Source organism: Hyaena hyaena, unplaced genomic scaffold, assembly GCF_003009895.1.
Source record: "Hyaena hyaena isolate Hyena2069 unplaced genomic scaffold, ASM300989v1 scaffold_10, whole genome shotgun sequence".
Classification (NCBI taxonomy): domain Eukaryota; kingdom Metazoa; phylum Chordata; class Mammalia; order Carnivora; family Hyaenidae; genus Hyaena; species Hyaena hyaena.
In genome coordinates, this window is record NW_024080642.1 from 5476220 (window position 1) to 5497675 (window position 21456).

The window sequence follows — 21456 nt, forward strand, 5'->3', positions numbered from 1 at the left end:
TTTTTTTTTTTTTGTTTTGATTTTAAAAAGTAATATGTTGGGCCTCTGTTCCTTTTTTTTACCCTTTCTGCATTTTCCATTTATTTTTTTTTCTACTTTCTGAGGGATTTACTCAGTTTGTCATTTTAACACTTCTGTTACACTTTAATTTCCATTTTTTTTTTTTTTAAATTTACACCGGCTCTTTTCTCAGGGGTGGGTACACTCTTACACACACATACACATACACATATATTTATATGTTTCACGGATGTGATACTTTCTTTCTCTCTCTGAAGACATTAAATATAATTTGATTTTAGCGTTTCTCTCATTGTCTCTATTTCCTCAGACTCAGTTTTCTGTTTGCTGGTTTTTATTTGGATCTCTGCCTTTCATGTTAGACGCTCTTCTCAAACTTGTAGTGATTCTTGATTCTTTGTTCATATTTCAGAGTGAGGCTCCAAAAAATCCAGTAATTAGAAGCTAATTCTCTGTACATAGGTGGTGGGGCTTGCCAAGCAGTAGGCCTGTCAATGGATGATCAGAAAGGGACCTGGCTGTTTTGTGGGGAACTTCAAAGTGTCAGGATCTGTAAGGTCTCTTTTTCTAGGTTAGATCTTCTGAACTGGGGGCAGTCACCTGACTGCATTGTTTAGGAAGGTAATTTAGGGGTCCGGCAATTTCCTGTACAAATTTCCATTTTTAGCCCTAGTCTACAGTTTTGCCTTCAGAGATACCTGATCTCTTAAAATCTTGATCTTTTCTAGGATCTGGGAAAAACCTTTATAAGTCATGCTTGACTCCTCATGGTACTGAGGCAAATAACTGCAGTAGATTTGGCGCTGATAATGTTATTCATGTTTCTTAATCACTCGAGGAATTCCTGTAATTTTCTTTGTTAGATATGTATATTTTAGAAAAGTACAGTGTTCTCATTTTAGCAATTTAAATCGTTCTAAAATGTATAAAAAAGTTTTTCTGGTAGTGTCCCTCCATTCCTATCCCCTAAGTAACTTGTACTAATTGTATTGTCAGTTGTGTATCTTTCTAATACATTCTCATTGTCATACAAACACATACAATGATGTTTTATTGCTTAAAATAAAAAAGGATTCATACTTTACACGTTCTGTGGCTTGCTTTAATTATTCAGTATATCATAAACATCTCTCTAGTTTAATAGAAATAATCCCAACTTATTCTTTTTAATAACCAAATATTATTTCATAGTTTGGTTATATCATAATCTGCTAAACCATTCCCTTTGGTTATTCCATAATCTGTTTCCATTGGGACAGTGTTTTGTTTGTCTCTTACTATTCCAAACAGTGCTCTCATATGTATCCTTTGATCTGTCCCCACACACACTTTTGTTTCTTCTTTGCCTTCTCAAATCTTGAAATTTCAGTTTGATTAGTCATTTGCTTCGAGTGCCCCTAGCATTTTCCTCCAGCAGGACACCTGGTCATGCCTGTTCAGAAGTGTGTTGGGTCAGCATCCAGATAGGTCAGGCTCTTAGACCCCTACGCAGTGCCATACGAGGTGGTGGTAGACGCCCCAGCAGTTTTCTCGCCTTCAGGGCTGGGCATCACACCAGCTGGTGGACTCTCAGCTCCCGGCTCATAGGTTCCTCTGGTTGTGTGTACCCCCCTTTCCCAGCTCCAGTTCAGTGCATCACTGCAGCTCTTGTACACCCACATCCACATCTTCCGTTGTCTGGGTTCCTCAGGATGCACTGAAACCTAGGACTTTGCCCCAGGCTTGAAGAAAAATTGTGTCTTCCCTGCCATCAGTTCCTTGGTTCTTCCTTGATTGAGAGAGTATAGCTCACCTGGCTTTCTTCCTTGGAGACTTCAAAAGAACATGGGATCTCAGGTGGACCCTTCCTCATCATATCTGCCTTTGATGGGGTCAGGGATTTGTACTTGATTATCATCTTCCCAAAATCTCTTCATCTTTGTTGCTTTTTCCCCCCAATGTTTGACATATTTTCAGAATTATTCAAGAACATTCTATTTCCTATTGGTTTTTATATTATCAGTATCTGTAGCACTCCCCTCTGTGTTATATATAAAAATGGATACTGACCTGTCCTCTAGAATTCTAATGTCCAGGGAGATAAGATTCTTGAAGTTAATCCTGGCAGTGATAGCAAAAAGATATTGAGATTCTTTTAAACAGGACATCAGAATAGTCACATGGAAGAGACTATAGTAAAGTCTTTATAAAAGAAGGGACATTCCCCATCTCTCTCAGTCACTTGATGAATGTGTAACCTTTGTCACTTGGCTTGGAAACCCAACATAATACTACACATGTCTACTAAAGTCTGCCTAGTTGGTTCTAGTAGAATTCTGGAACATAATCTCTTCATAATTTAAAGGCTGGTTATATATGAATATTTTGTGGTATGTTAACACTTTTGGTTCTATTTTTATGAGTATAATTTCCTACTTCTCTCTCAACAGCTTTCCTGATTAAGGATATTTTAGTAGCTGGCCCCTTTCAAAACCATTTTAAGAAGCTTTTGTAATAGAGATTTGTCTGTTATTCATTTGTGACTTTGAGAAAAGTCACAGGAAATGGCCTGCTGCCCCAAAAGACATCAGAAGATAGCAGTGGGGATAGAGTGCACATGCAGGGAAAGACAGTGGGAAGGTGACTTCGGAAACGATTTTTTTTCCTGCCTGTGCTTTTCAAGATGATGTTGCTTATCTTAGTTTTCTCTTAAGATTTGATGGGTCCATGCAGGATAATTTTAAATGCCAATGTAATTAACTTCTCTTTTCCCCCTTCAGCATTGCTATGGCAACAAAAGAAAATATGACTTCACAGAGAGGAATGTTGAAGTCCATTCAGAGCAAAATGAATACTTTGGCCAGTATCCTTTTTGAAAGTTTGAAATCTCCAGGTTTTGAGGTGAGGGTGGGGGTCTGTGTGTTCTTTGGTTTTGGTTTTGGCCAGGTTGCCATCATCAGCAGTTGAGGCTATCAGTAGTTACATGTGACTATGCCTTGCATTCCTGCTCTATAAAAGTTGGTACTGTTAAGTACCATTTGTAAAAGATTCTACACCAGAAGTCTGGTATTAGTAGATTTAGGGGAAAAAAATGATAAATGTGAATTTTCAAATTATTTTACATTTTAAAAACTCTTACGATACCTGGGTGGCTCAGTTGGTTAAGCGCCTGACTCTTGATTTATTTTGTCTCAAGTCATGATCTCACTGTTGTGAGATCAAACCTGGCATCAGACTCTCCCATTCATGCTTCTTTCTCTCTCTCTCTATCTTTCTCTTCCCCCCAAAATAAAGATTAAAAAAATTTTTTTAATGTTTTATTATTTATTTTTGAGAGAGAGACAGAGCGTGAATGGGAGAAGGGCAGACGGAGAGGGAGACAGAATTGGAAGCTGGCTCCAGGGTCCTGGCTGTCAACACAGAGCCCCACGCAGACTCATACGACCTGAGCCAAGTCAAATGCTCAACTGACTGAGCCACCCAGGTACCCTAATAAACATTTTTTTAAAAAGCTATTAAATCCATGTTAGAACTCCACAGTATATATTATTCTTACCTCAACATCATAACTTATATGCTTTTTCTTACTCCATTTTTCAGTTTGGAGAATAAGTCACTGGCGGATGTTTAGAAGGAGACAGCCATACATGTAGATGAGTTATAACTGCTGTTAGAGTATTTTCATTGCGACTCTTATGCAAAAACTGAATATTAGAATAGATTCTCTGCTTGTTTATTGTGACCTCTACCTTTTTAATTCTTGAGGTCCCTGATTGAGCTAGGATTACTAATAATAATATGAACCCCAGGGGGGGAACTGGTAAGCCTGTGACCCTGAAACATTGTGTTTACTTTCTGAGAAGTCAAGACTTTTAGAGAAAAAAGTTTCCTTCCCCAATTACTAAGAGGGAAGGGCCAAAAAAGTTGAGTATCTTCTGGTGTTAGATAAATTTTTTAATGTTTATTTATTTATTTTGAGAGAGAGAGTATGAGAAGGGAAGGAGCGGAGAGAGGGGGAGAGAGAGAATCCCAAACAGGCTCCATGCTTTCAGTGCAGAGTCCAATGCAGGGCTCGAACTCATCAACAATGAGATCTTGACCTGAGCCAAAACCAAGAGTCAGACGCTTAACTGACTGAACCACCCAGGCACCCAGGTCCTAGATAATTTAAGGTCACTTTTAGTTTGATACTTATTTGCCTAAGGAATATCCTGAAGTATATTTTGTATTTTCCAACTTTTTTTGTAAATTTTCTTCCTGTGCTATCATGCTAAGTATAAAACAACATATCCACAATCATTTATATTTTATATAGGGCTGTACAGATTACAGAGTACTGTTATATACATTGTATCATCTTGCTGTTACCACAAATTATAATAATTCCAGAAGAATGCGTGTGTTAGTCAGGATTCCATAGAGAGATAGTAACAGAAACCTCATTTAGACTGACTTAATAGGGCAAAAGAGGGAATTAATTTGTTCATATTTATCTAAAATTCAGGGGAAGAATTTAACTTAAGCTCAGATTTTATTGTCAAGAATCAGCTTTTCCTCTCTCTTTTTCCCCTACCTACTCCATCTCTTATCTTTGCTTTTCTGTGATTGGCCTCATTTTCAGAGAGGTTTTCTCCACATAGTGATAGAGATGGCGAGAAGAGTCGCCTTCTGCCAGTAAAAAATCCCTATGGAAATTGGGGTCTTTTTTAATAGCTGTAATGAAGCTCTTAAGAAGATTGTGGTTGCCCCAGCTTAAGTCACTAGGAGGGAATATTCTTCCTGGCCAGTCCTGAGTTTGTAAATATACCCAATGGCAGAGGACAAGATCAGCCTACACTATTACATGGGCTGAACTAGATTATTATAGAAGGAGAGAGAGGGGCTTCCCTGAAGGTAATATGCCTGTTGGAGACAGAATTCCCTAATGCCACAAGTACTCTACAGGGATTGTTGGTTCTTTTACCAAGCAAGAAAAGATTAAGCATTGGCTCTATATGAGATTTGTACCTCGTAAAGGTTTTTGCCTCCTATTTCATGTTTCCTGTTCTTCAATATTTTTAAAAATTATTTCTGCAAATTTTTTTTTATTAATTCAGAAAACACATTGACGCCTACAATATGTAAAGCCCAGTTCTGGATAGACAGGGAACCCTAAGATTAAAAGAAAACATGTATTAAAACAGTACATAATATAGGTGTACTGACTTTGATAGTACACCTATATTAACAAAGAGGATGCACCTGAAGGTATATTGTAAGAAACGCAAATCAGGGGTGACTGTGTTGCTCAGTCAGTCTGACTCTTGGTTTTGGCTCAGGTCATGATCTTGTGGTTCATGAGTTCGAGCCCCATGTCGGGCTCCACAGTGCTGGTACAAAGCCTGCTTGGGGTTCTCTCTCTGCCTCTTTCTCTCCGTCCCTCCCTCCCTCCCTCCCTCTCTCTCTCTCACACACACATACACACAAAATAAATAAACTTTAAAAAAAAGAAAATAATTTAGGATGTACAGGCATGTGCTTTGGTCTACAACATACAAACAAGAATATGAAGATATTTTGAAATACTAAGTAAAATATAGTTGTGACTGCTTTTCTAAACCTCTAAAACTGGAAATTTCCTCTCTTTTTTTGTTTCCCAAGTAGGACAACTAGAACAGTGTAGCCCACTCTCCTACCATGTCCTACCTACTGCTGCAGAGTGAACTACAGATTTTAAATAATTCACCAGTAACTGATTTATTCAGACCCTAGGGTTGCTTCCTGCCGCTATTGCCTGATTCCAGGGGGGTATTACCGTGTGAGGGGAGGGTCAGGAACTTCAGAACTCCTCTGGCTAAACTTCCCACTTTCCTGAGAGAAAGGGTTTAAAACCAGGAGGGAGGGCGGGAGGGAAGCAGAGAGAGAAAGAGGGAGGGGGAGAGAGAGCGAGGGAGAGAAAGGGAGAAGAGTAGGGTGGTGGTAGCAGTGGCAGTTGGTTGTATTTACGCCTCCCTGCCCCGCAGAGCTCCTGTGTCCTACGCACACTGCTTCCCGCCCTGAGCCCCAGCCTGGTGCTGACTCCTCAGTTGGTTTGGGACCTTGAGCAGTAGGATAGTCCCAGTTTGGGCACGTGTCTTTTAAAGACTCCGTCAGTGTCATTTTCTTCCCCTGTATTGTCATTATTTATTGTTTCTGGACTCCACTGATCTCTATTTTTGTGACTCTCGTGACTTTTCACTAAAGAGGCTTCTTCAAATATGACCTTAATAAAGATTTCCCAAAGATCGTTTTCCTGCTGTGAACAGCCTGATCCAGCGAATCAATCTGAGGAAACGCCGAGACTCCCTCATCCTGGGCGGTGTAATTGGTGTCTGTACCATCCTCCTGCTGCTGTATGCTTTCCACTGATGGGACATCTCCAGGGACTCATGACAGCCACCACTTTCACACCCCGATCCGATCCGGAACAAGGAAAAGTAGGAAGGAGAAGTTGATTGTCCTGGTGATTAGCCTGGCCAACAGGATTAATTCAAGACTGATGGTGATGGACTCTGTGACACAGTCAGGTTGAGCTGAAGCCACAGAACTTCTGTGCTATCTTTTCTAACACACATTTCCTTCTGATTTTAGTTTTAAAAAAAAGTTTTCAGTTGCTTTTGTCTTCCCAGGAGGTAAGTAAACCAATCAGAAACAGAGTCTCTGTGCTTCGGTAATAGTGTCGGAGGCTGATAACAAGCCACCCGTAGCTGGACTCCGGAAAACCAGGTTTCTCTGTATCCAAAGACTGCTTTTCCTTCCGCCACCAGATTGGATTGTGAATACAAATAGTTCTTGTCCTTTTATTTTACACTCATGATGAGAAATCACAAGTCATTTCTTGATAAGCTGTGCTATAAATTTCTACTCTGTGTCCCTGTTTTGGTATTCAAGAAAAATTACATTTTTCACATTTTCTTTGAGATGCTAACAGGTCAACTTCAACACAGTTGAGGTTGTCCGAAACAGAAGACAAACACTGCAGAAAAGCTTTTTTCTTCCTCTTTTTTTAAATTGTATGCACACTGGGATTAACTGTATTGCTGGAAAAGCATCAAGAATAACAGGCTTTCTTGTCCATCATTGTTTGGTATTTTGTTTATTTCTTCCATTGGATTAATATTTGCTACTACAAGAAAATGAAATCTCAGTTCTACCATGGTAAAAGGAACGAAGAGCCAATGTCTGTCAGTGCCCCCAATTATTCTTCATTATTCAATTATTCAATTATTCTTCAGGATTAGCCCTGAGTGAGGGGACTGCTCAATTTCAGTGAGATCTGTTCAACAAGCCACATGTAAAAAGACATTGATTGAGGGGTCATCAGCCAGATAATTCCATTTGTAAATGCCCCATGATTTATGAGCAGAAGTTCAAGAACTCCTGCCTGATGTACCAGGAATTCTGTGTTTTATGAAAACCTATTCATTCCAAATCTGTTAAGCCTTTCCAAACATCCAGAGAATGGTTTTACTGTTGAAGGTGCGTGTGGCAGAATCCATCTGTATCTGCACCTGTCTTCTCTACTGCCATCCCTGGACAGTGACAGAATTTAAACCACCCACCAGAATTCTTTTCAGGTTTAATCATTTTCTGTTTCTATAAACTTACGACTTACCCACCTGAACTACTACAGGTAGTTTGAAGACGTCAGCGTCTACACTCCTCACCAAGAAAGAAGTTTGCTCTTCACCATTGGAATGGACTCTGGTATTTATAGTATTAGCTTCAGACTGTGCCACAGGGAATAAAAGGATGTGAGCTGGAGTTCTTAACTGCATCACGGTGGGTGATGGCATTCCGGTGAACTTGGCACACAGGGTGATGGCTATCCTAACCCCTGATCTGGTACAGAAACTGAGAGCTTTTTCATTCTGTTGGCAAAGTTTTATTATGTTCTGGATATGAAAGGTATTGGATACATTTTTTTAAACTATGAGGTTTATTTTTCTAAATATGGGTTGATTGATCAGATGACTTGATTGGGGGTGCCCTTAAAACAAAGTCTAAGTTTTCCCAATGTGAATCTTAAAGGATCGGAGAAGTTCATTTATTAAATTCTCTGTTGGGAGAACAAGAATGGTCTCCCCTGACACTTTATTATCTTTGATTTTTCAAAGGGCCTTGATTGGTGGTTGTGCCTCAGCTAGAATTTATGGGACTTTCATTGCTATGTGGTTGGCATTTATAAAATCTGAAGTATCATAAATAAAGTTATTTATTTAATTTTACTACCAGCCTTTTTTACTGGTCTGATTATTTGGTATATTTGTTAAAGCTGATTGTGTGAAAGTAAAACTAGGAGCTGAGCTGCTTACTGCACTGAGCAAACAAATACTTTTGATGGCTGATGAGCCTTTCCTTTAGGGTTATGCTTAAATGAAGTAATAGAATTATGTTGGTTATTTTCTTTATGAAAATAAACTAGTTCTTCCAAGGAAGTTGAAAAAGTTTGGTGTAGATGTTGGTGTCCAGTAGGTCCGACTAACCTCCCAGTGCTGTAGCCCATAGTGAGGTGGCCCAGGGCCGAATGTAGAGAGCCAGGACAGGGCTTGTTCTTTTCTCTTGGGGTTCCCCCATTTGCAGAAGGAAGCCCTGGAGTAAGGAAATACGAATGTGTCATTTACAAGAAGAGGATTTGGATTCCCTGGTAGCTGACTTGAACTCTTTCGGTTTGGTGCCATTTAACTTTTTTTTTAAACCACCTTTTCTTCTGTCCTTACAGCCCTGTTGCCAGGCTCAGGGGCCAACAGGAAGTCGCTTGTCAGAGCTGGGAGGTCAGGAAGGAAGGAAGTTTCATTTTAAGGGAAGTTATTCTCTCTTGGCCATTGTCATATAATGGACCTTTCATTTGGAATGATTTTAGTAATAATTCAAAACTTTCCATTTCACCAAGAAGTGTGAAAAACCGCACCACCAAAAAGGACAAAATTTCTAAAGGTATACTTCTGAGATTTGGTCTTAATGTGAGCTGATAACCTTAGTTAAAAATGTTTAATTTACAACTAAGTTCAAACCCCGATATCCCAGTGCTTCGGGTGATGTGTCCTGGCTATCTCTACGTTCCTCTTAGTCTTTTCAATGATGCTGAAGGATTCCTTGTAACCTGCATTGCTCACCCTTTATTTTTCTAACGTTAGAAAAGGGCTTTCCTTCTCTACTGTTCCTCTCTCCTTTGTACCAAACTTCACTTGTACAGAGAGTGCCTCTTTTTCCCCACTTCCCAGTGCTCAGAGCAGGCGTGGAAGTAAAATCCTAAGTATTGAGACAAGTGAAGAGAGGAAACCTCTCACGGGCACTTTCTGTACCTGAAACCAAATAATATTTACTTTAGTTCTTTCCTATTGGATCCTGAATACGTCTGAATAGGAAAACGTACTTATCGAGCCTTTTGATGTAATGACTTTTGGCCTCTCTGGAATTGAGGCACCTTGGACTTGCATTCCCACCATTAATGTTCTCTTTCACTGTTAATAATCTCAACCTGATGAAAAGGACTTTAAAGAACTGGACTAACCTTTTTGGTCTTCTAATACCTCATGTTTGGTCATTAGCCAGATACGATTTCTTGGAAATTGACTGAGTTTTCTAACTTGCTTTTGAGGATAAATGGCCATGTCTAATATTACGCTGAAGTTGGTGGCAAATGTAATAACTAAAGAGCAAATGGGTTCTACTCAGAAAGTTGAAATGATTATGTTCCATTCTCCTCTTGGGTTAGAGGTTATTTAGCCTGGTCTCTACAGAGACACAGAGCTTTTCATCATGGTCTTTATAAACTAATCTTGTTATTTTTTTATAAAGCTGCATATTCGTAAGCTTATATGGGCAAAGAAAATACGGAGAGACTAAGTGACTCTTAAAGGTGTTTACTGGGTGAAAAGCTGAGACAAGGCTGAGCCATGTGTTGAAGGACCATTCCCCTTCTTTGTCCGTAGTGTCTCCCCTCAGTACCAGAGTATTTGCGTCTGTCCCCATCCCGTCAGCTCTTAGAGAGAGAGGGAAATCCATTCCAGTCACATTCCACCATGATAAAAGACGTTTCCTCACGTAAAATGCCAAGACAGGTTTTTAAAAATCTATTCCAAATGCACTTTCTAATTTTTTTTGCTTTTAAAATGGCTTCTTGGAACCAGATTTACTGTATTTGTACTTAATTTTTGTTCTCATCTAAATGTGCATTTTCTGACTGTATAGAAGAAGCTTTGTTATGTAATTTAATAATAAATTAGAAATCTAAATGGCTGTGCCTGTGGTTGTTTGTACTGAAGCCGCACCAGCGAGGCAGTCTGTGACGGTGATTGTGGAATCTTCGCTGTTGATCGGTATTCCTCGTGAGGTCCTAAAGCCCAGGCTGAGGGTGAGGCAGTGCTGAGAGGCTGCCTGGCGCCTGTTGCTCAGAAACGTCCTAGGGCTTTGCCATGGACAGTGTAGCCCCAGGAATGAAGGAACACCTCTTACCAAAATGAAACTTCAGAAGGTAGGATTGGGAGTGCAGAATTCTAGAACTGAGCCAGGAAAATAGGTTCTTACCCTCCCTACATAATGACCTTTTATTCAATAGACCAGAACTTGATTCTCTACCCCACCAGGGAATTTGAAAATCCCTCGTCTTCCATTACCTCTCCAAGTGTTCTTATTCATGTTTTCTTCATCTTTTTTTAAATTTTTTAATGTTTTATTTATTTCTGAGAGAGAGCGTGAGAGAGAACAGCGTGAGCAGGGGAGGGTCAGAGCGAGAGGGAGACACAGAATCTGAAGCAGGCTCCAGGCTCTGAGCTAGCTGTCAGCACAGAGCCTGACGCGGGGCTCGAACCCACGAACCGTGAGATCATGACCTGAGCCGAAGTCGGACGCTTCACCGAGTGAGCCACCCAGGCGCCCTCATTTTTTTTTTTTTAAATAACAGTATAATTGAGATAAAATTCACATACCATAAAATCCACCCTTTTAGGCTGTACTGATGGGTGTTAGTTGTACAACAAGCACCACTAACTTCAGAACATTTTCATCACCCCCAGAAAGCAGCACTGTCCCCATTAGCAGTGACTCTCCACCCCACTCTCAGTCCTTTTTGTCTGGCCAGACTGTTCTTACTGATTTGGCCACCCCAGTTTTTCCCTCTCATCCGTTCACATGGCTTCTAAAGTACCCCCCCTCCTTCTTGAGATCCTGACCTTTCTCTGGCTACTAACACGTGCCCAGCCCTGTACGTGCACAGCCCCACGTAGACGTACGTAGAGCCCATCACCACTCGTAGCGAGGTTAGCTGTCCCTTTCACAGGTAAGGAGACAAGCCCAGAAAGTAAAACAAGCCCAGAGTGGACAGAAAAGCAAGGATTTGAATCTTGAGGGCTTTTTGATGCCAAATGCCGTGCTGGTTCCGGAAAGTATAACTTGTGCTGCATGATCACAGGAGAAGCTAGGAAAGAAGCACCCGTTTTGCCTGGTTTTCACAATGATGATAAATGTAAATCTTATTTAAGGTCCTGTGGCTGGACTGTTTTCAAGGAATACTAAGTATTGGCCACGTGCTTAATAAAGAAGACTCGTTTGTAAATCACTTCCTTTATGAGAACTTCTATATTGAAGTTGTAAAAAAAAAAAAAATGTTTTTTAGTGACTTGAATTCGAGCCAAACTTCCTGCTCAGCTCTTCGGACCTTCTCGTTTCGAACCCCAGAGGTCTTCCTGGAGATGGCCAAGGGCCAGCCCGACAGGGCACCTCCGCGCAGATCCTGAAGCCAGTGCCGCCCACACTGTGGCAGGGGTGCGTTTTCCTTTCCAGGTGCAATGGCTCTGACGGGCGGCCACTCCCATTATCCTGCCCTTTCCTGGGGAAAGGATCTGAGGCCCTGCCCCAACATGCTTTGTCTGATGGCAGAGAGGCCTGGAATTAAAATATAAAGTGTGGCTGGAGACTCTCCCTGAAGATGTTTGCTATCAGGATATTTTCTCTCGTTTCTCTTTTAAAGCAAAAGGCTGGAGAAAAATCTGTCCCTCCTCCTGAAGGTGCCGATTTGCTGGCTGAGCTGGAACAGAGGGATGCTCTTTCGTCTGCTGCCTTCTGCTCCGCAGGCTAAGATTCCCCACTCTGGCAGAGTCCTCAGCTCGCGGCTCTCTGTTACTCACTCTCTGGAAACACATAAAAAGCTGAGAAGATTGGGCGCCGAAAATCTGTAAATGCTTCAAGGAATCCCAGAGATCACGGCGATTTTCTCGCCCTGGTCAAATCCTCATCTAATTTGTTATCCTGATCTGTGGTATTCAGTTTCCCTCCTTTGGGATACAAGGCTCTTAGGAAACAGTCGCTTTCTCTTAATTAGTGCTTTTTTTTTTTTTTTTAGATAATCTGTAGCATCCAATTAGTATCTCTAGCATCTCTTTCATCCTTTTACTGATGAAATTGCTCACAGCTTGAGGGAGAGCAGGCAAATATGAATGGTGACGACTTTTGACTCGGTGCTGAAAAAGTATGGTTCAGACAGAATCATTTCCCCCAGAGCCACAAGGTATCTCTAAATGAGTGCGGCACATACAGAATTCATACAATGCTCCCTACGAATACGACGTCCTGTGTTTTTCACTCTGGAGTAAGTCCTCAGTCCCCTCTTGTCCTCTGCTGTCCCCCCTACATGTCCCTCTGAGCCGGGTGCCCTACCTCTCATGTAGCCCCCCCTCAACCCGCTCTGCGCACAGCTGCCTAGTTTGTCCTCCTGACCCACTTCCGGCCTCTCCTCGCTCTGTTCAGGAGTATTTGGCAGCTCCCTGTTATGTACGCCCGTGTGTTATAGTGAGTTAACACTCGGAACAGACACCCGGAGCTTTGCCACGTTCACGCACACGTCACACAACCTCCTGTCCACGTAGTGAGGTAGGGTTCGTTTACACGAGCAAACCAGCCCGGGAGGTGAGAGCGCTCCTGACAGCCGCCCGCCGCCCCGTGGGCCGCAGTCAGCAGGGCGACCCGGCGGAGCAGGAAGACCAAGGCGCGGAGTCGGAAGTCCTCGGAGCCGATCCCTTTAGGCCACGGGCAGACTCACTGCACCACGCTAAGCTCAGTCTTCTTCCCTGCAGAGTGGACCCCGGCGGCTTTAGGCGGTTGTAGAGACGGAATCAAGCCAAACATGACAGTGGCACAAAATTCCTCAGAATGTCCTCAGGAAGCAGTGTGGGGGCAGAGGGAGCGTTCCTTAGACGGTGAGTCCCTGGAGAGCCGGGACAGTGTTCTGTTGCCCCGTGTCATGTGTATGAACTTTATGCAGAAACTGTCACAAAATACCTTCTCAATTCAGTTAAATCTGACTCAGAGCCCTGTCCTATTTGGCTTAGCGGGGGAGAAAAAAGAATCTTGGTCATAATTGCATCCCCTTCCCTTTGCCTCTTGGCTTGTGCAAAGCTACCAAGAGCCTTTCAATGTTCAGAACATTTGGGGCAGACATTCTAATCCACACTGAACGCCACAGTAACCCCAGTATGTTCACTTTCTTTCTTTCTTTTTTTTTTTTTTTGAAAGAGAGACAGCGTGAGCAGGGGAGGGTCAGAGAGAGAGGGAGACACAGACTCTGAAACAGGCTCCAGGCTCTGAGCTGGCAGTCAGCACAGAGCCCGATGCGGGGCCCGAACCCACGAACCGCGAGATCATGACCTAAGCGAAAGTCGGACGCTTAACCGACTAAGCCACCCAGGCGCCCCAGTGTGTTCACTTTCTGAGCCCACATATGTCACCTTGGGCATAGGGATCTTTGCCAAGGGGCTCCTGGGCCTTGGGCTCGCCCTCCCTGGTGCGCGCCAACCCACAGCCGTTCCCCTGAAGTGACTGTTAGGGACTGGGACGCCAGCAGAGGGTGAGGCACAGCTGATACCAGTGGCCCCACACACTTCCCAGTCTGCCAGCGCACACTCCCCCCTCCCCGATCTCCCTCGGTCTTCCCGCCTTCCTCTCTCCCCACCACTTTCAGGATGAGACACTGCCCACACCGTTGAGGTCTCCTCTGTGGGGACGGTGAGGTGGAAGAAGGAGACGCCCACCTCCCGGGAACGCATTCCCCCGGTTCTCCCCTCTGTACCTGGCACGTGGTAGGCATGAAGTGCTTGTCGACTAAATGGAGAAAGGAACTCAAACAAACAGAAACACTGCAAAGTTTTAACACTAATTTGCTGTGCCTGGAAGCTCAGGACCCACATCCCGGCGCTCAGAGGTGGTCCCGCCCTGTGCCCTCTCGTCTCCACACGGCTCGGAGGGAGAGCCTCCCAGAACACTGCTTTGCCCGCTTCTTAGGGTGGCGGAGTACAGAGTGCCGGTGCTGCCAGGGCTCTCCCTGGGGCGTTTTGCCCCTTGCTGGGGGGGGGGGGCATTTGGCAGTGTCACAACAGGGGTGAGGCGGGGAGGTGGCTACCGGCAGTGCGCGGGTAGAGGCCAGAGGTGCTGCTAACTACCCTACAGGGCACAGGACAGCCACCGCCGCCCTGGCAAAGAATCCTCCAGCCCCAAATGCCAGTAGTGCCAGTACTGAGAAGCCCTGGCTCAGGCTGAATTCATGTTCAAGTTGACAGCGTCCCTCCAGGGATGAAAAGTACTCAAATCCATCCCGTAACCACCGACTCCTCCTTACCATCCTTGACTGGCTCCAACTGCTTATAGGACCGAGCTGGCCAGGTGACCTTCACTGCCCCTTGACCAGCCTTCCCTTCCTGCTTCGCCCCGTCACTTCTTCAGCCCCGCAACACACACATCTGCACCATCCCAAGGGGCTTGAGGTTCCAAAGACTTTGTAAAGTTCCTCTTTCGGAATGGCCTCCCTTCCAAGCCTTCCTACGAAGCACTTCTCGGTGTTTTAAAACGCTACCTGCGGGAAGGCCCTGCTTCATGAGTACGGGGTTTCCTTTGGGGGTGATGCAGTGCTTTAGAACTTCGTAGAGGTAGTGGTAACACAGTGTTGTGAATGTGCTAAATGCTGGTGAGCTGTACGTTTTAAAAGACTTGTGTTATGTGAATTTCACTTCGATTTTTTAAAAAAGAAAAAAAGACACTGCTTAAATGGCCTCTCCTCTGATGGCCTCTGGCCATCAAGGAAACCCCACTTTGTGGAATTCAGAAAGCTGCTTTTCAGTCCTTTTTTTCATGTGTATATATTTTTTAATGTTTACTTATTTTTGAGAGCGAGACAGAGTACAAGCCAGGGAAGGGCAGAGAGGGAGACAGAATCTGAAGCAGGCTTCGGGCTCTGAGCTGTTGGCACAGGACCCGTGAACAGCGAGACCATGACCTGAGCCAAAGTCGGACGCGCAACCGACCGAGCCACCCAGGAGCCTCAGTTCTTTTAATCCTTGTTGGGACCATCCCTGCTATTCCAAAGCAGGCAGGACTTGAGCCAGTGAGAGAAATGGGGGAGTCTCATAGTATCTATCAAAATCATAAGTTAATATAACCTTTGTCTAAGCAATTCCATTTCTAAGAATCAACCTTATAGGTGCAAAAAGATGTATAAATTAGGAGGTTCATAGCAGCATTGACTGTAAAAGAAAAACTATAAGTAACCGAAATGTGCATCAGAGGGAAGATGGCTAAATCATATAAAATCTATATCTTGAAATATTATTCAACTGTTTTTAAAGAAAGCCTGTTTACTTCCTGATACAGAATGATCTCCAAGATATGTTAAGTGGGAAAAAATGATATGCATGTGTCACATACACATAATATACATATATTTTTTAGTTTAAAGTTTATTTTGAGAGAGAGAGAGAGAGAGAGAGAGAGAGCAAGCAAATGGGGAAGGGGCGGAGAGAGAGGGAGAGAGGGAGAGAGAAAGAATCCCAAGCGGGCTCCGCACCACCAGTGCAAAGCCTGATGTGGGACTGGAACCCACGAACCCTGAGATCACGACCTGAGTCGAAGTCAGATGCTTAACCAACTGAGCCACCCAGACACCCCCAAAATATGTTTTTAAAACAGTTTTATTGAGGTGCCTGGCTGGCTCAGTCAGAAGAGCATAAGACCCTTGATCTCAGACTCATGAGTTTGAGCCCCGTGTTGGAGGTAGAGATTACTTAAATAAACTTTAAAAAGCTACGTTAAAAATAAGTAAAATAGCTTTATTGAGTTACAAGTGGCATACCATAAACTCTATGTATTTAAAGTGAACGTTTTGATCACCATAATCAAGATAGTGGACATATCCATCATCCCCCAAGGTTTCCTCATGCCCCTTGGTAAACCCCTCCCTCTAACCCCTCCTCACCCTCTCATCCCCAAGCAGCCACTACTCTGCTCTCTGTCATTACAGATTAGTTTACATCTTCTAAAGGTTTATAGAAATGGCATCGTACAATATGTATTCTTTTGGAGTGGATCTTCCTTCCTTCACTTAGCAAAATTGTTTTAAGATTTATCCATGTTGTCGTATGTATGATGGACCATTCTTTTTTCTTGCTGAGTAGTATTCCACTGTATGAATGTACCACAGTTTGCTCATCCACTTCTCTGTTGTTGGACATTTGGGTTGTTCCCAGTTTGGGACCATTAAAAATGAGCCTGCTGTGAACATTCATGTCCATGTCTATGGATGGACCTGTATTTCCCTTTCTCTTGGGTAAATACCTAGGAGTGGAATGACTGGACCAATTGGCTAGTGTGTGTTTAGCTTTTTAAGAAATTGCCAAGTTGTCTTCCAAAGGGTACCATTTTATAATCCAGTCTGTGAGAGTTCCAGTTCATCCACATCCTCACCAAAGTTTGGTATAAGTCTGTTAAGTGTGAGCCATTCCCATAGGTTTGTAGTGATGTCTCATTGTGGTGTTAGTCTACATTCTCTTAACAGCTAATGGTGTCATTTGTTTGTCACCCATATTATCTTTTTTGGTGAAATGTCTGTTTAAATATTTTGCTCACTTTTATGGGTTATGTTGTGTGTAGAATATCAGGAAAGATATTGGAGATGGTATGAGCAGCCACTTCTGGAAAACAGAATGAGTAAACTGGTGGCGATAGAGGAGGACTCTTATTTTCTCTCCCTGCATTTACTGCATTTTATAATTGTTTATACTTTTTAAAGGGGAAATAGGCTGCTTAGAAAAATGTCAGTATTGAAAACATGTTTTTTAATGGATGGATGGAGATTGTTCTGTTTAGCTAAGAGCACTTCAGAAACTCCACACTGGTAGAAAATTGGGGCAGTGAAACATTAATGGAACCGTGAGCTTTTTACATTGTATCATATTTAATCATTTATGGTGGCATGCACGTGGCAGTGATGCCGTCTGGGTCATGGCCCCTGTAAGACCCCATCAAGCAGGGTTTGACATTTATGTTTAAGTGGATATTGTTCCAGCTTTTTAATTTCCTCCCTCGTCCCTGCCTCCAACCCTGCTTCCCACGTGGGACATGACTTAGATTTGTAGGCGTTCTGATCCTCAGTAGGTAAGTACCTCGTCCAAGTTCATGTCCTTTTAAGAAAGCAATGGTGAATTAATAAATGCTTTATCTTCTAAGACCTCCTTGTGACTCTATCCTGGTCCTACTCTTTGATCCAGCCCACTAATTAGTTCATAAAATTTTCACATAAACTAAAATTCATCTCCTAGTCTGGGCTGGGCCCTATCAGATTAATATTTAACTCCAAGGAGGCATGGACATTTGCCTTAAAGAAGTTCTTTATTATAGGTAAGGATCTATATTGTTATCATCATTTGAGTATCATTGATTGTACTATGAAATTGTATTTCAGCCTAAAACTCCCTGTATTCCTCTTTTGAAGACGGGAAACTCTTATCGATCAATTCACTGGTTCAGCATCTGGGAGGTTTTGTACTTATCTTTCCCTGACAGAAGAAATGCGTGTTTATTATGGAGAAATGAGGATAAAGTAGAAAAATTTAAGGAAAATAAATATTACCTGTTTCACCAACATTCGGTGATAATAGCTAACACTTGAAATGTTTCTCATTCTGAAATATCTAAACACTTAACATGCTATATTTTTTTAAGTTGGGATCATGTGGTACATACTATCTTCTGACCAGGTTTTTTCATGTACTAGAACATGCATTTTCATAAATGACATACTTTTCAGTGGCCACACCAAATTTCATTACAGAGACACCCAATTCCTCCTTGCTTAATTATATAAATATAACCAACACTCTATTTTTTTTATATTTCTCTCTCTCTCTTTTTTTAAGTAGGCCCCATGCCCAATGTAGAGCCCAATGCAGGGCCTGAACTCACAGCCCTGAGGTTGAGACCCTCACTGAGATCAAGAGTAAGACGCCTAACCAACTGAGCCAACCAGGCGCCCCCCCAACACCCTATTTTAGTTTCCAGTGCTTACTCCATTATGAATAACTAATCAATACTTAGATTTTATTTTTAAGGTTTTTGAAAGAAGGAAACATTCTGCCAACACCCAAGACATCTGCTCCCTCTTGGCTTCTTTCTGGGTGTACTATATGTTTGTTTTTTGAAGTAGATGTAGTTGAGCGCTCCAATTTGCCCTGAAGAATATCCAGGCTTCTCGTGGGAATAAGAAAAAGAGATCCCAAGTAGGATATGCCGGAGTGGAAAGAGTAGCTAGCACTCACCCATTTAGAGTGGGCCAGGAATATTTTCACGGAAGCAGGGCTGCGGAGAGCTAAGTGGCCTCCCCTGGAAGGTTCCTTTTAAAACTCATTAAGTCTCATGGACTCCACCTATTCTTTGGAACACTCCTCCTTCTATTTATTGGTTAATTACTACGGCCATTCTCAATCCTTATCGTGTACCAGAATCACTTGGGAAGGGGGTGTTTGTGTGTGTGTGTGTGTGTGTGCGCGCGCGCACGCCAGATCTACCCCCAGTTTTGATCCAGTTGGACTTGGGGTGGAGGCTAGACATTGGAATTTTTTTTAAGTTCTCTAGATGATTCCACCTTGAAGCCAGGACTGAAAACCTCTGCTCTTACGGTTTTTTATCCTCCAGTGGGGCTTGAGTCGCTGCCCTTGGTGCTGAATCTCTTTAAGCCACAGGCTGCTCTCAGGGAGTCCCCACTTCCCCCTGGGCTCTGCCAAAGTCATAAGCAGCTGTTTCAGAAGTGCTGATGCATGGCGGAAATGGTATCCCAGCTCGCTCCTAGTGATTAGGGTGAGAAGATCAGCATTTTGCTGCAGCTGCATCCACCTCCCTAGATAGCCAATTAGCCACAGAAACAGCAGACACCGCCTGAAGGAGCTCTTTCAGGGCTGAGCTTTTAATGCCTAGAAGCACATTAGGTAGCTAAACAATACTATATTCACATCAGGCAGAACCATCTTGCTTTGGGTTGCAGTATTTATTTTTTGGAGAAAGGGGGCCTTGCCTTAGACCTGGAACTTGGTAGCACCTGGATAGATGGAGAAGAGGGAGGAGCGTGGCTGGCATTCTGGGGACACAGCCAGCTGTGGGAGCATTAGACCAGAGGAGAGAGCATTAAACCCATAGTCAGAAGATTTGGGTTTGAATCTCATCTCTACTTTTGCCTAGCAGCAGGAACGTGCAATTAATCCAGCTAATGGTCAATTCCTTCTCTATAAAACGTGGATAAATCTGGGCACCATAATTCTGTCATAATTATACTCTAATTATGCTGTCAGAGTTATGGGAGGTAGTTTATAAACACATCAGCAAATTCAGGAGTGCAGGGCTGACCTGACAGAGGAGAGATCTTTGTGTTTATGCTAATGGTCAGAAAGTAGGCCTTTTATGCTTCTTTAGTCCCCACTCTTGCTGATGTGGGGGGTGGGGGGAGAAAATACTCAGGGAGGGCTGGCAGCCATTTCAACACTGATAAGAGCAGCTAAGGGGGAGAAATGTGAGATGGATTCTGCGAGGTGGCAGGGGACAGGCAGATGGAACCCAGCAATCAGAATAATAAGCCCTCCAGGCGATTCTGATGCAGACACACGTCTGAGAACCATCACTCTGGAGTGTTTCTTTGTACGAATACCCACACCTATTCCACCATAGATGCATAGTTTTTACTTTGGAACTATTACAAGTTGTGCTGCCCTGAACATTCTTGAACACGGGTTTTGGGACACATCTGTACATCTTTCTGTTGGTTATTTAATCCTGAGAGTAGGAATATTAGATTATAGGTTATACATATATTCAGCTTTAGCATATACCATCACAGTTTTCCAAAGCAATCGTCCCAGTTTCCATTCCCACCAACAAGGTATGAATATTCCAGTCGTTTCACATCCTCACCGACGCTTGGTTGTCAGTCTGGATTTGCATATGATCCAGCAATTCCATTTCTGGGTATATGCCCAAAAGAATTGAAATTTGGGTCTCTGAGAGCTATGTGTATACTGATGTCCATAGCATTATTCACCATAATCAATATGTAGAAGCGAGCCAAGTTTCTATTGATGGCTGCATGGATCAGCAAAATGCAGTTTGTATGTACAGTGGAATGTTACTCAGCCCTAAAAAGGAGGCAAATCCAAGCACACACTACAACATGGATGAACCCTGAGGACATTATGCTGAGTGAGAGAAGCCAGTGACAAAAACAAACACTGTATGACTCCACTTATACGAGGTACTTAGAACAGTCAAATTCTTAGAGACAAAATAGAATAGAAAATAGACGGTTGCCATGGACTGGGAGGAGTGGGCAATATGGAGTGAGTGTTCAATGGATACAAAGTTTTAGCTTGACAAGATGAAAGGAGTTCTGGAGGTGGACAGTGGTGACAGTTGAACGAAGGCATGAATGTCCTCACTGAACCGTATACCTAAAAATGTGTAAGGCAGAGGGCACCTCCGTCTGGAGGTGTGGCTCAGTCGGTGGAGTGTCAAACTCTTGATGTGGCCTCAAGCCATGATCCCAGGGATGTGGAATCAAGCCCCACATCTGGCTCTATACTCAGTGTGGAGTCTGCTTAAGATTCCCTCTCTCTCTCTTTCTCTCTCTCTCTCTCTCTGGAAAATAAATAAAAAATGAGTAAGAGGGGCACCCAGGTAGCTCAGCTGGCTAAGTGTCTGACCCTTGATATCAGCTCAGGTGATGATCTCACAGTTCATGAGCTCGAGCCCTGCATCAGGCTCTGCACTGACAGCATGGAGCCTACTTGGGATTCCCTTTCCTTTCTCTCTGCCCCTCCCCCACTCATGCTCTCTCAAAATAAATAAACTTTTAAAAAAATGAATAGGTAGTAAATTGTATGTTATGTGTATTTTACCACAATTACAAATGAAGAATAAACACTGTGGACTTAAAATAAGATTGAAGAGAGATTCTCTACTGTCAGGGTAGAAGCCAAAGATGTCATTTTTTATTCCCCAGTGGTCATGGCTGTGTGTAATAACAATAATTTCAACACTTATAAACACTTATTTCCTCACCTGCAAAATGGGAAAACTAAAACTTAATTTTAAACTTAAAATAGGTTGTCATAGGGATCAAATGAGATAGTATAT

At 42.8% G+C, this 21456-nt stretch overlaps 1 protein-coding gene across 2 annotated transcripts in view; it reads left to right on the top strand.

The window, feature by feature from the left end:
- GOSR1 (golgi SNAP receptor complex member 1) overlaps positions 1–8931 on the top strand; it is a 49043-nt gene extending 40112 nt beyond the window's left edge. For both annotated transcript variants that reach the window (XM_039253529.1, XM_039253538.1), the window contains exons 8-9: positions 2781–2863; positions 6263–8931. In XM_039253529.1, coding sequence (XP_039109460.1) covers positions 2781–2863; positions 6263–6387 — 208 coding nt within the window. In that variant the 3' untranslated portion in view covers positions 6388–8931. The remainder of the gene's footprint in view (positions 1–2780; positions 2864–6262) is intronic.
- The last annotated feature ends 12525 nt before the right edge of the window (positions 8932–21456 follow it).